This window comes from Rhincodon typus, chromosome 24 (assembly GCF_021869965.1).
Source record: "Rhincodon typus isolate 14 chromosome 24, sRhiTyp1.1, whole genome shotgun sequence".
Taxonomy (NCBI): Eukaryota; Metazoa; Chordata; class Chondrichthyes; order Orectolobiformes; family Rhincodontidae; genus Rhincodon; species Rhincodon typus.
In genome coordinates, this window is record NC_063355.1 from 36,307,568 (window position 1) to 36,322,318 (window position 14,751).

The 14,751-nt window shown below is 43.3% G+C and overlaps 1 protein-coding gene across 3 annotated transcripts in view; it reads right to left on the bottom strand.

The window, feature by feature from the left end:
- The window catches only part of LOC109916257 (ubiquitin carboxyl-terminal hydrolase 30), a 39,956-nt gene that overhangs the window by 4,042 nt on the left and 21,163 nt on the right, over nt 1-14,751 (bottom strand). Inside the window, exons 8-14 of one of the 3 annotated variants that reach the window (XR_007264648.1) lie at nt 13,080-13,139; nt 10,999-11,085; nt 6,851-6,925; nt 4,181-4,391; nt 1,983-2,094; nt 363-847; nt 7-125 (exon numbers count right to left, since the gene is read on the bottom strand). Coding sequence is in view for 1 of the 3 variants with exons in the window: in XM_020515978.2 (XP_020371567.1) it covers nt 583-847; nt 1,983-2,094; nt 4,181-4,391; nt 6,851-6,925; nt 10,999-11,085; nt 13,080-13,139 (810 nt within the window). In the remaining 2 variants the exon portion in view is untranslated. Of the gene's footprint in view, nt 1-6; nt 848-1,982; nt 2,095-4,180; nt 4,392-6,850; nt 6,926-10,998; nt 11,086-13,079; nt 13,140-14,751 lie in introns of those variants that run through there. The other 2 variants (XR_007264649.1, XM_020515978.2) reach the window with 2 other exon arrangements.

The window sequence follows — 14,751 nt, forward strand, 5'->3', positions numbered from 1 at the left end:
CTGCGAAGCCCCATTTCTGAGTAAGGGTCTAGGCCCGAAACGTCAGCATTCCTGCTCCTCTGATGCTGCTTGGCCTGCTGTGCTCATCCAGCTCTACACCTTGTTAACTCTATTGGCTATGGTTCCTGTGGAAACAGAGACATGACTGTAAAAATACTGTAACGGCTAGTACCAGAGGCGGTAATAGTTCCAACCTGGATATATATGTAGATGAATTGATTCTCACTTTAGGAAATCAACTCATTAATCCAATGTAACACCATTGAGTGACGTTGACTTTTCTTTGCAATAACACCACACACATTTCTTAACTGCTTCAAGCATACAGTGACAGTTCTACAAAGGGAATAATCGTTACATACCTGTCATCTTTTGCGATGGAATTAGGTGGCAAATTAATATTTTATTTAAACACATTAGACCTCTTGATCTTTTTGGTTCACCGCACAAATATTCAATTGGGAATCTGGGTGGGTAATAATGGGGCTCCACTTCCTTCCAGCAATTGGTTTACTCTAAAAACCCGTGAAGACTGTATGTCCCTTCACAGCAGCAGCCGAAAGGCTGGCTCTGCCAACATGCTCACTCCTCAGGTCCGAGTTCGCGGCTCGCTTGCCTCACTAGCGGCCGAACTCGCTCGTAGAACAGCAGGTAGGCGTTGGAGGCAAGGACTTCCTGCGGGCTGGCTCTGCGTACCGTGTCGTCCGATATCCACAGCCAATGGTTGCTCACTGCTGCTGGGTTCTTTGACGCCGATGGCGAGCGACGGTAGGTGACAAAGTGGCCTGAGTGGATGTCACCGTGATGGACAACCACTGACATCAGTCGGAACAAATACATCGACGAGCTGAGGGAATGAAGCAGAATATTAGACTCACACTGGGAAGAAAGGTTCTCTTTTACCTTCCTTGCCCCCAGCTCCAATGGACATTTACTCAGTGGGTGATCTCCAAGATCTCAGTGAAAACTCCAATCTCAATAATGTCAGAGTAAGAGTGGCTTAACAGCAGTTTGGAATTATCATGCTGTTGCCCATCCCTTCTTGGTAGAATTGAGACCTTCTGTTCAGTAAATAATGCCGGGTCTGATGGTAAAAGTTGCACCATTTCTATTGATATTTTATTCCGGCCATACAAAGGCTGCAACAAGTCACTACAAGACAAGCTGCAATAATTCTTTTTTATTTATAGAATCCCTACAGTGTGGAAACAGGCCCTTTGGCCCAACAAGTCCACACCGAACCTCAAAGCATCCCACCCATCCCGGGGGTGGGGGGAGGTGGGGGAAGGCGGGGGGGGGGGGGGGGGGCAGGGTGCGCAACACGGTGGCACAGTGGTTAGCACTACTGCCTCACAGCCCAGGGGCCTGGGTTCGATTCCGGGGACAAGCTAATTAGCCATCGTCCACAAAGTACCATAAGACAGCGAGAGACAATTGGCTATAAATGGTTTGAGGAGCTCCACTTGGTAAGGGTGGGGTAATGTCAGGAGTCAGGCCTCCAGGACCTACCGCAGCCCCTACAGGGACAGGATCTGAGTTCTAACCCCATCAAGCTTATTGTACTCACCAGCCACTTCACGGGAAGCACTTACATTAACAGGAAAAGTGTTATTCTATTGTATACACAGAACGATGCAGTACAGGCCATTCAGCCCAACCAGCCTGATCCAGTTCTTTGACAGAGTGAACCAATTCTTCTCACTCTCTTGCTCTTTCCCCATTGGCCTGCAACATTTTCCTCTTCCAGAAGATAATGAGCTCAATTCTCGGTCATTATCTTTTGCCATTAAAAGAACATTATTATTTAACTCAGAGGATCTTTAATGACAGAAATCCAGTACTGCCACTGAGCAGTGCCACACTCATCCCTGAAACCCAACTGAAGCATCAAGTGACTCTTTGATGGTCATGTAGTTGCGTTTAGAACAAAAATAAAATTCAAGTTTTGGGAGAATAAAAAAACTGTAACTAGAAAGACTCACGCATAACTTTGTGTAACAGGAGATGGTGAGGTTGCAAAAGAAGTTGACAGCAGGGATGATGAGCATGCTCCATTTGCAACTTGCATTTTACCGAGGCTGGGCTGTGTGGATCCTGAAAGGAGGCAATCAGGGAAATAAAAGAACTTAAAGTATCATTTTTGAAGTGATTCACTGATAACTGCTGGGAGGCAATGACATGTTTAAAAGTACAGACAACAGCACTTGTAAATAATTGACTGGTATGACGGTTGTATTCAAAGCAGATTGCAATCATTCTATACACATAAAATCAAACCGGAACTCTGAAATAAAGGAAATGCCAGGTGGATCCGTTAGTGGCCGCAATAAACACCTATGGCCATTCTGCACTGATTGGTTTAATTTCCTGGTCCATAAGCATTACACCTTTATCCTGTTTGAAGAATGTGTCTGATTTGGGAGATGTTTGACAGAGGACCTACAATTAGTTGCTTGGGGGACATTCCTTCAATTATTCCTTGTTCCTCTCTCCCTGCAGAGAAACATCTGACCTGCCATCAACGGCAACATACATCCGTAACTCAGAAGGTGGGTGGAGTTGGGAACTCACATCCCTGCACACCGGTTAACGGAAGGTTGGCAGTGTTCTAACATAAGCCCCTCATCTTACGGAGTGTAAAAAGCACACAGCACCTCCATGCCACCTTGGTATGGTTTTATGAGAAATTAATTTTGCGATTACTATCTTCCTGGAGTTGTATATACCCAAATAGGTCATGCCCTTTGAAATTGGTTTTTCTACCACATTAACAAAATGATCAAATGGCTTGGCACTTGGAACCTGATGCTGAATAAATCCTCTTTGCCCAAAGAGTGGTGAGAATGTCGTAAGCTCTATCATAGGAGTGTCTGAATAAAATTTAAGGAGAAACTGGACAAGCATGTGAGAGATTTTTGGAATGATAGATATAGCTGAGGAAAATGGGTGGATTGTTGAGTGTAAGAGAAACACCTGTCGAGTCAAGCAGCCAGCTTCAATGCCATATATCCTGTTTTCATTCTATAGAATGAAACAGATGTTTGGAGCAAAGCTGTTTTCTTCGAAGTTAGAAAATATTATAGCCAAGTCTGTAGCTGAATGTTCAGCTTTAATCTTCACCCTTTTAATACGTGGGCATTACTGGTTTGGCCAGCCCTAACTGCCCTGGAGAAGATGGATGTAAACCACCTTCCTCAACTGCAGCAGTCCACGAGATCAAGGTACAGCCACAGTGACCTCAGGGAGGCAATTTAACCCAACCACAGTGAAGCAATAGTGATATAGTTTCAAGTCAGGATGGTCTGTTGATTGGAGAGGAACCTGTAAGTGGTGGTGTTCCTATGCATCTGATGCCCTTGTCCTTCTAGGTGGTAGAGGTCACAGGTTTGGAAGGTATTGCTGAAGCAGTCTTAGAGGGTTGCTACATACTGTATGTGAATGTTGAAAGTGGTGAACGTGGTGCCAATCAAGTGAGTTTTTTTTTCTCCTGGATGATGCAGATCTTCTTCAGTATTGTTGGAACTGCATTCAACCTGGAAAGTGAAGCATTTAGATCAGACTCTTGGACTTTTTCAGAGGTGGACAGATTCTAGGGAGTCAGGTGAGTTACTCAGCACAGGATTCCCTCTGTACTGAGTTCAGTGGTTATTGGCGGAGAAACTGAAGGTGGTGAAGAGCAATGAGAGAGGAGTGAGGTGGGAGGGCATATGGTAACAACCTTAATGCACCCGAGGTAAGGGCTTGTAAAGGTCAACCAGAAGATGGTGGACGAGTCACACTATTACCTTCCACATTCCAGGGACAGGGCTGCAGTGACCAGTCCTCGGTCTAATCTGGCTCACCAGTTGGAATGAGTTTATTCAGAGGAAGCAGGATGGAGGTGAGATGAAGCAGCCTCCATGACTGAACAGACAGCTAGAGCCTGAAGAATGGCCAGTTGAATGGGCCTGCTCTGTGTAATAATGAATCAGTTGGGAGCAGCTAGAGAGGAGAAAATTGAAGGAACAAAATGTATCTCCTGGTAGGCTGGAGTAGTGACATAGTAACAGAATGATACATTCGCCAAAAGAATTAACTTCAACTTATGAGAAACCTTAATAAAAAAAACAACTTGAGGTAGAGCCTCCTGGCTTTGGTTTTAAATGCTGCCCGATGAGTTTCCTGTTAATATGGTGAGTACCTGGCTTGGTGCCCTCTAGCATTCGTGGTAAACTCCCTGTGCTGGCCGGTCTGCTCATTCTGCGCTGGCCCAGCCTCTGAGATGGGCTGCGGTACTTGTAGGTATCGAGTGAGAGGAGCTCACTGAACTGCACATGCTCATTGCGTTTCAGGGGCGTCCCATGGTTGGACCACGAGAGCCTTTGCAGATGGATACACAGGCACTGAGGAAGCTTAGGAAAAAAAAGACAAAGAAGATATCAGGGGGAACTGTCCCCAATTTCATCTTTCTCATGCTTTCTCACCTAATGGCACGGACTCCTATCTGGGATCCTGTTTCTCAAACATCAGTTTCCCTTTCAAGGTGAGGAATAATGCCCACTCCAGCTTGTATTTATGTAGCACCTTTAATATAGTAAAGCATCTCAAGGTGCTGTACAGGAACGATTATCAAATAAAATTTGACACCAAGTCATACAATGTGATACTAAACCAGGTGACCATACCCATAATTAAAGATTTCAGGAGCATTGTAAAGGTGAGAAAGGTTTGGAGAGAGGTGAGAAGGTTTAGGGAAGGCATTCCCACGGCAGCTGAATGCACAGTTGTTAACGAAATGATGAAAATTAGGGCGCACAAAAGTCAGCACTGGTGGGGTGCAGTGCTGAGGAGGAGGAATAAAATCGGGGCCCAAACCCCGTGCACATGTAAAGCAATCAGCTACTGCATAGCAATCAAAGGGGTTATAGCCTCCCTTTGCATTTCATAACTCAAGTGCAGCGGAAGTCAATTTACTCCTTCTTTGGTCACCCTGGATGAGATTGGTTCGTTCTTTCTTCAAAAAGGAAATTAGTTCAGACTAAAAAGTTGCCAATACTGTGCAGGAAAGGCAGTTTCTGTTCTGAACTTTTTAAAAAGTTACTTTGTAGACAATTGACTACTGAAATCAATTAAGTAAACAACTGTGATATTTTTTAACCTGCGGATCTGCTCCTTTTCCTCAACAATTTTAAAGCTGTTGTTTTCGATGAACTGTTTCTTCCCTTCTTGCTTGATTCGGTTTTCCAATTAATAACCTTTGACCTACAGCCAGGACATTGAATAACCTTGTTGGAGTTTCATTGATGCACAGTATAAATTGACAGGTGGCAGATGGGAAACAAGATCAAAAGGATGTATAATCTGAGGTTGTTGACTTGCTTGCCGAGCTGGCTTGTTCTCATTCAGACGTTTTGTCACCACGCTAAGTGACATCATCGGTGGAGCCTCTGATGAAGCGGTGTTATTCTACTCCACTTGGAATTTATACTAAGTAGAATAACACCGCTTCAACAGAGGCATGGTGATGAAACGTCTGAACGAAAACAAGCCAGCTCGGTGAGCAAGTCAACAACCTCACCCACAACCCGAGCTACAGATCTTTGCCAAAACTTTGGATGTATAATCTGCCTGAGTTCTGTGGGGTCTGCATGCCTTGCAGTATCTATAAAAAAAGAATTTGTGATTGTCAGATTCTAGTTTTGAGAAAAACAGAAACTGCTGAAGAAACTCAGCAGGTCTGGCAGCATCTGTGGAGAGAGAAACTGAGTTAACATTTCTTCAGAATCGGTCACTGCGACCCGAAACGTGAACTCTGCTTCTGTCTCCACAGATGCTGCCAGACCCAAGTTTCTCCAGAAATTTCGGATTATATTTCAAATTTCTAGTGTCCACTTTGTTCTATTTTTGTTTTGAGAAAGTCTGGACAGTGGCTTCAAAAGGGTGGAATGGAGTCAGAATTTGGACTTAAAGGAGGAATAATATGCAGCTGCGGCTAGAGACTGAGCAGATAGTCCACCCAGTGTGCAAGGTTATTTGGAGACCTACTGATGCATGCACCATGGGGGCTCTTCGGGAGCTACCTTGAACTATGATCAATTTGGGGTTACCACTCGTGCTATACTAAAGTTGTCCCTCTTTCTTAAAAAGAACTTTCTTTTATTCAAGTTATCTTTGTTTCTTGTTTTTATTGTTAATAATTGTTTAATTATATTGCTGTTTTCACACATTATTCAGTATTGAGTCACTGATCCCTCTTACTTCTATGGCTCCATATCTAAGCGGGTCTCCTCAAAGGACTCTCTCATCCTGCAAGAGGGACATTTTGTGTGGGCACATCGAGAAACCCTGTCATGGTGACAGCACGGATGCCCAATGTGTGTGAAAGGGCCGAGTGTGAACTCCACAACGTTACAGAATGCTGCTGACACTCAGTATCTAAAGCTCGTGGCTACAGAATTGCTCCTTGAAGGGCACAGGATGATGGTCAATCCTGCGAATCATACCCGAGTGGAAGTAAATTCTTTAGGTGTCAAAACCAAACCGAAGAGCAGAAGGGGATGAATGGTGGTTGCGAACTCATCTGGCAAATGGAAGTGGTATTAATGCCATAATTCTGATGCCGAGTGCTACTGAGATGTCACTACTTATCAGAGCCGCTTTGATGGAGCATTAGAGACCTGAAACATTGACCCTACTATCATCTTGGCACAGATATTGCCTGATCTGCTCTGTGTTTCCGGTGTCACAAAGTCTCCTCATTTCCAAGTGGGATTTTTTTGAAAAAATTCCGATAAAAGTAAACCTTTAAAGACTTGCAGTGGCATAACCATCAACCACCCGAAGCAGATCCTGTCATTGTTGCAAAGCTCACCTTTCCAATTTTCAGCTGCTTGATGAAGGTTGTCCTTTGGCTTTCTGCAGTTTGCCCATTCAGTGTTTCTCCTGCCTGGATTTGTAGGAAGAATGGAGATCATCATCAGACAGTACAAGAAAAAAATTAAAAAGCTAGTTGACAGCAACTCCCCCCTAACTTGCACATTGAGGCCAGTTACAGTCATAATCACACAGCATGGAAACAGACCCTTCAGTCCAGCCAATCATGCTGACCATAATCCCAAATTAAACTTGTCCCACCTTATCTGCGCTTGGCCCACATCCCTCCAAACATTTCTTATTTGTGTAATTATCCAATGTCTTTTAAACATTGTAACTGTACTCACAACCACCAATTCCTCTGGAAGTTCATTCCACACACGAAACACTCTCCACGGGAAAAATAAATTGCCCCTCGTGTCTTTTTTACATTTTCTCCTCTCCCCTTAAAAATATGCCCCCTAGTCTTGAAATCCCTCACCCTAGGGAAAAAGACACCTGCCATTCACCTTATCTATACCCCTCATAATTTTATAAATGTCTATAAAGGTCACCTCTCAACCTCCTATGCTCCAGTGAAAAAAGTCCCAGCCCATCCAGCCTCTCCTTATAACTCAAACCCTCCATTCCCGGCAATTTGAAGAATTAAGGTCATAGCAAAATAATTCTCACCAAAAACATTACAGAATCATTTTTAATTCACTCATAGGACATGGGTGCCTCTTAAGGCCAGCATTTATTATCCATCCCTAATTGCAGCTGAAACGGTACTGATGAACTGCTTTCTTGAATACAGTAGATTGGCTTGTAAGACCAATTTGGAGAGCAGTTCATAGACAATCACATTGTGGTATGACTGGAATCAAATGCAGACCAGACCCAGTAAGGATGGCAGATTTCCTTCCTTAAGAGTAAATAATTGGTGACAAACAGTAGTTTCATGGTCACCATTTCAGATTCTGGCTTTTTATTCCAGATATATTTAACTAATTCAGTTTAAATTTTGCAGCTATCATGTTGGAATCTGAGCTCTTGTACCCAGGATCATTAGCTCAAAACTGCAGATCACTCGGCCAGTAACATAACCAGTACACAATCACACAATTAGATTGCAATTTTATGGCTAATTGCACATTATCTACCAAATGTACTAACGTTAGTGTTTTTTCACTCGAAGGCTTTGTGATGGTTTTCATTGTTATTCTGCCTAGATTGCGAGGATCACTTAGCTGTTCAACCACCAACAGCATCACATCCCATGTCTTCACTGGAATTCTACAGTTATGCCTTTCCCAACTGTGTTCAACAGACCATTTGGAATCATCTTCAGCATCCATTACGTGTAGGAGCAGGTTTGAGGCCATTCAGCCCATCAAGTCTGCTCTGTCATTCAACAAGATCATGGCTGATGTGATAGTCTTCAACTCCAATTTCCTGCCTTTTCCCCTATATTTCTCGATTACTGATCAGAATTTTGTCTATCTCAATCTTCAATATTTTTAACAATCCAGCATCTACAACCCTCTGCAGTAAAGAATTCTATAGATTCACTACCCTCAGAAAAAAGAAATCCTCTTCATCTTTATAAAAACCGAAAGGACTGCGGATGCTGTAAATCAGGAACAAAAACAAAGTTGCTGTAAAAGCTCAGCAGGTCTGGCAGCATCTGTGAAAGAAAAAACAGAGTTAACGTTTCAGGTCTGTGTTCTGAGGAAGGGTCACCGGACCCGAAACGTTAACTCTGTTTTTACCTTCACGGATGCTGCCAGACCTGCTGAGCTTTTCCAGCAACTTTGTTTTTGCTCCTCTTCTTCTTTGTCTGAAACAGGCATTCCTTTACACTAAGACTATGTTCTCCAGTCCCACAAGGACTCTCCCTCATGGTGAAATAACCTCTGCACATTTACGCTATCAAGACCGCTGAGATTCTAACATGTTTCTAAAACATCTCATCCTTCTAAACTCTACTGAGTACAAGTTCAACCTACTCAACCTTCCTCATAATAAAATCACTCAATACCTAGAATCAACCTAGTGAACCTTCTCTGAACAGCCTTCAGTGCGAGTATATCTTTCCTTGAATAAGGGAACCAAGATTGTTCACCATATTCTGGATGTGGTATGACTTGTACAGTTATAGACAGACTTCTCAATTTTTTCAGTTCATTCCCTTTAAGATAAAAGCCAACATTCAATTTGCCTTCTCTATTACCTGAACTTGGATATCAGCTTTTGGAGATTTATGCGTGATTTTTCTCAGAGAGTTGTTCGTATGTGGAATGAACTGCCAAAGGAAGTGGAGGGCGCAAGTACAATTACAACATTTTAAAAGAAATTTTGGCTAGGTACATGAATAGGAATGGTGTAGAGGGATATGGGCCAAATGCCGGCAAGTGGGACTAGTTTAGTTTGGGAAACTTGTTTGGCATGGACAATTTTGGACCAAAGGGTCTGTTTCCATGCTGTATGACTCTATGATTCAAATCCCTCTGTGCTGCAGCTTTCTGCAGTTGGTCTCTATTTAAATAATATTCAGCTCCTCTATTCTTCCTGCACGTGTTCATAATCCCAAATTTTTGCCCACTCACTTAACCTGTCTATATCCCTGTGCAGACTACTTGTACCATCTTCACCACTTGTCTACCTATTTTTGTGTCATCCACAAACTGGGCTAATGTACATTCACTTGCATCATCAAAGTCATGAATATTGCAAATTAATGTGGCCCCAGCACTGATTGCTATGCAACTCCTCTAGTTACAGGTTGCCTGCATGAAAATGTCCCCATTGACCCAACTCATTGTCTTCTTTTAGCTAGCCAATCCTCTATCCATTGTAATGTACCAGCCCCAACACCACAGGCTCCTACCTTATTAAGATACATGCAACACCTTAACAAATGAGCCTTTTGTAAATCCTAACTGATTCCCCTTTATCAACCTGCCTGTTACCTTCTCAAAGAATTGTATTAAGTTTGTCAGGCGCGATTTGCCCTTCAGGAAGCACACTGACTCTACTTGATCGTACTATGTACTTCTAAATAATCTGCTTTTATCTTTTATAATAGACTCTAAAATTTTCCAATGACAGATGTTAAGCCATCTGGCCTACAGTTACCTGGTTTTTGGCTTCCTTTTTGAATAAGGGCGTTACATTGGCAGTTTTCCAATTTTCTGGGCCATTTTCAGAATATAAAGATTCCTGGAAGATTGCTACCAGTGCATTCAATATTTCTGTAGCGACTTCCTTTAATATCCTGGGAGGCAACCCATCAGGGGCAGGGGACTTATCAGTCTTTAGCCCATTAGTTTCCCTAGTACTTTTTCCTCTAGTGATAGTTATTATATTTACTGCCTCCCACTTTTACCCTTTGATTTTCAGAATACTATTAGTGTCCTCTCCCGTGAAGACTGATGTGAAGTATTCATTCAGCTCCTCTGCCATTTCCTGGATCCCCATTATTATTTCCCCAGCTTCATCCTTCAAGAGATCTGTGGCCTCTCTCTTTTTATATATTTAAAGAAGCTCTTATTTTAAGAACATTGTATGTAGGATTCTTCAGCTTCTGTGCAACAAGTGTCACCAATCTAAGATTTTGGAGTAGATTTGTGGGTTGGCTTGCCAAACTGGTTTGTTGTTCCACAGACATTTCATTACCATGCTGGGTAACATAATCAGTGCAACCTCTGACGAAGCGCCGGTGTGTTTTCCCACCTGGTTTTAAACTCTGGAGTCTGTTCAGCTGGATTGCCTCACTTCCAGTTTTCCTTCGTAGTGGAGTGTATAGGGGGCCGAGTTCTATGTGGAACAACACCAAAATCCTGGGACAAGCTAAGCAGAGACAGACACGGGAATTCCTAGAAGCCTGGTACTCCACGAAGAAAGCCATCAACAAATACATAGTACTCAACCCTGTATACACTCCACTACGAAGGAAACCCGGAAGTGAGGCAATCCAACTCAACGGACTCCAGAGTTTAAAAACCAGGCGGGAAAACACACCGAAGCTTCATCAGAGGCTGCACTGAGGATGTTACTCAGCAGGGTAACAAAACATCTGCGGTACAACAAACCAGCTCGGCGAGCCAACCAACCTCAACACTGTCACCAATGTTAACTGGAATGAATGGTCAGAGGGCTGCTCACCTTGGTACAGTTCTCACACACCACGTCTTTGATATACTCTGAAGAGATAAAGTGTTGCAAGCAGAGGTCCAGGGTCACAGGTCTGCCCTGCAGGGGTATAAAACAGGTCATTTCAAACCAGAGTTGACTCCCACAATCTTCACATTAATATAGGCACCATTAGCCTTCATAATCATGTCAGAAAAGTGTGGGATAACAAATATTCAATTCACTTTCTAGTTTCAGTGAACTGAGCAAGTAATTAGCTTAAATAAAGACAGGAAGCTCTGGAAAAACTCAGGTCTGGCACTTCTGATGAAGACCCGTTAAATTTGAAGTATAAACACTGATTCTCTCTCCACAAATGCTGCCAGATGTACTGAGTTTCTCTAGCACTTTGATTTATTTTTATTCATTCACAGGATGAGGGCATCACTGGCCAGGCCACCATTTATTGCCAGTCCCTAATGCCCAGTGGGGGGCAGTTAAGTGTCAACCACATTGCTGTACGTGGGGAGTCACATGTAGGCCAGGCCAGGTAAGGACTGCAGCTCCCTTCCTCAAGGGAGTGAATCAGATGGGTCTTTTCAACAATCGACAATGGCTTTGTGATCTTCATTAGACTCCTAATTCCAGATTTTTATTGAATTCAGATGCCATGGCAGGATGCAAACCCAGGTCCCCAGAACATGGGTCCCTGGGTCTCTGGATTAATAATCTAGTGATAATACCACTAGGCCATCACTTCCCCAATGTATTTCAGATGTCCAGAATCCACAGTTTTTGCTTTTATTTAAGTAAATAGCTTATTCTGCTTCCTCCATCTGCACTTCTCAACCACCCTTTACCCATTCAAACTATGACAACATATCCAATGAGAAGTGCACTAAAGGAGTTATTTACTTGATAAGGCAGGTGAGCCTTGAGAGGTGCATATTTTCACAAAATGTAAATCTAAATGTTAACAACTCCTTTTGAATTAGCACTGTCAACATTCACAACTGAAAATGCCTACAGACGCAACTACAATGGAAAAACCTCAACAACACAAGTGATACTTGATAATGGGAAATCTGTAATTAGATTCCTGTCACAATGCAGTTACACATATATAGCCACTAGGATGCAGTATGACACAAATAAAGAATGACTTGCAACTATATAGCACCTTTCAGGGTCTCAGGCTATTTACAACCAGTTCAGGGCTTTTTGAAGCGCAGTCAATGCTGAAATGTAGGAAATATTGTAATGACAGGATCCAAACACATCTACCACAGGTGAAACCTTACATTCAGTTTTCCAATTTTAAAAAAAGAAGTTATTTTGATTAAATCCCATCGTTTTGCTCTTGTCATGGCTCCTTTTTGCTGCTATATTACCACTTTCTTCGGCACCCTTCAAAGCTTTGTAGCACTCTATCCCCCACCAACCCCTCCTGTCCTACCTCTGCTGTTCCTGCTCTTGCAGTCTCACTTCACCGATCTCCCTGAACCTGTCTCAGACTGCAAGCTGGCCCTATTTCACTGTCTCTAGTCCAAAGTCAGGCATCCAGCTGAACTGTCCAACGCCAGTTCTGACTGTAAAACCAACTCACTTTCTCCTTAGCGGTCTCTAGGACTAAACTTGGAAAGCGGTTGTTTATTTTAACACATTTATCACAACATCATTAACTTAGAAGAAAAAATGTTACAATTGTAGACTGCATTTCCCCATCTTAGAAGGTCCCAAAGCACTTTACAGATAGCAAAGAACTTTTGAACCGTAGTGATTGTCACCTGCATCAGCAAGTCCCCACAAACAGCACTGTCATAATAACTAGACAATCTGTTTCTATGATGTAGCTGGAGGACTCATACAGGCCACAGCACTGGGGCAAACTTCTGCTCCTCATCAAAGAAAAATAGCAAGAGGCCTTTGTGGTCCACCTGAGAAGGCAGACATCTCATCTGAGAAACACCCCTGCCCAATAGGACAGTACTGCACAGGAGAGTAAGCCTAGAGTTCTATTCTTCAGTCTCTGAAATGGTTTACAGTTCTATATGATATGGAAGCACAACATTTTAAATATAATCAGCACAAACTAAACTGCAGACAGTACATACCCACGTGACTGTTGGAATGCTGAGAGAGAGACTGTCAAATGTGTCGTACCTCACGGGACTCTGATAAGAAAATGCAAAGCCAGTGATAATGTTTTGAAGTTCCTGCAGTAGATTCTTCCTGATGCTACTGGTTCAAATAACATATTCTAGTCAGACAGGGAAGGGAGGGCAGTAGTGATCCACCTCTCTCCCCTATGGCCCCCAATCTTTACCTGCAATCTTAACAAACCCATTTTGTTCCAAGATCCTAAAGTCTGAATTTCAGCTCACTGTCGGCACAGCGAATACCAGAGAAAGAGAAACAGCAGGCCGAGCAAACAAAATGAAGCAAAAACCACCTTGCATTGAACTTGCATTACAGGAGGTCCAAACTGAATCATAGCTCAGTATTGTTGCTTTCAAAAACAGATAGCAAGTGTCCTGGTCTTCTGTACAAGGCAGGAACATTTGTACAGGCTGTTCTTTTAGAATTACAAAGTTGGTACAAATTATGATGATATTTGACAAGCTAGAGGTTGAGAAGATGCAGCCACTTGCAGGCGAGTTGAAAATTGGAAGCCTCACTCCACTGCAGAGACTGTAAGAATGTCACTGTTAAGTTCCTCAACGAATTCAGGGGAATGCTCTTTAACCAATGCGCTTAGAATATGGAATGCCCTACCACTAAAGATAAGTGCAGTGCTACCGTAGATGCATAGAAAAGGGAGTTGAACAGGAGGGAAAAATGAATGGGAGGTTTTGGAATTGGGGTGAAGGTGGGAGGAGACTATGATGGAGCATGAACACTGGCTAAGACCAGCTGATCTGAATGGCCTGTTCCTGGGCTAATTCTGCTCTGATAGGGTCACTTGCAATAGTGATAGGGAACAAGTCAATCATCCACAATTCTCTTCTCTGCCTTCATTATCATGCACAAGGATTTTTAATGGGAGTTAGTCCAATAAAGCTGGTGAGAGCCAGTTAATAAGGAGCAGAAGGCTTGGAATGGATTGTTCCCCAGTTTAGGCTCCTTCAGCCTGAAGAACAAGTGTAGAGTTACAACACGTCCACTGCATGATGGAATATACACCACTGACACTTAGAAGCCAGCACGTGTACGGATGTCAGCATTTACATTTTGAATATCTGATTTTAACGATGGCGAAAGAAACAAAATTCAGGTGGGGAACCTCATTTGATAAATAAAATGGGCAAATGAGAAACTCAAAAACGTGTGTATGTGCACGTGTGTGTGTGTTTATATGTGCGTCTATGTACGTGTGTGCGTGTGTTTTTGTGCGTGTGCGTGTGTTTTCGTGCGTGCGCGTGTTTTCGTGCGTGCGCGTGTGTTTTCGTGCGTGCGCGTGTGTTTTCGTGCGTGCGCGTGGTTTCGTGCGTGCGCGTGGTTTCGTGCGTGCGCGTGGTTTTGTGCGTGCGTTTTTGTGTGTGCGCATGTGTGCGTGCGCGTGTTTGCGTTGTGTGTGTGCGCGCTTTTGCGTGTGTGCTTTTGCGTGTTTGTGTGTGTGTGTTTTTGTGTGTGCGCGTGTGCGTGCGCGCGCGTGTGTTTGTGTTTTTGTGTGTGTGCGCGTGCGCTTTTGCGTGTGTTTTTGTGTGTGTGTTTTTGTGTGTGTGTGTTTTTGTGCGTGCGCGTGTGTTTGTGCGTGCGCGTGTGTGTTTGTGCGTGCGCGTGTGT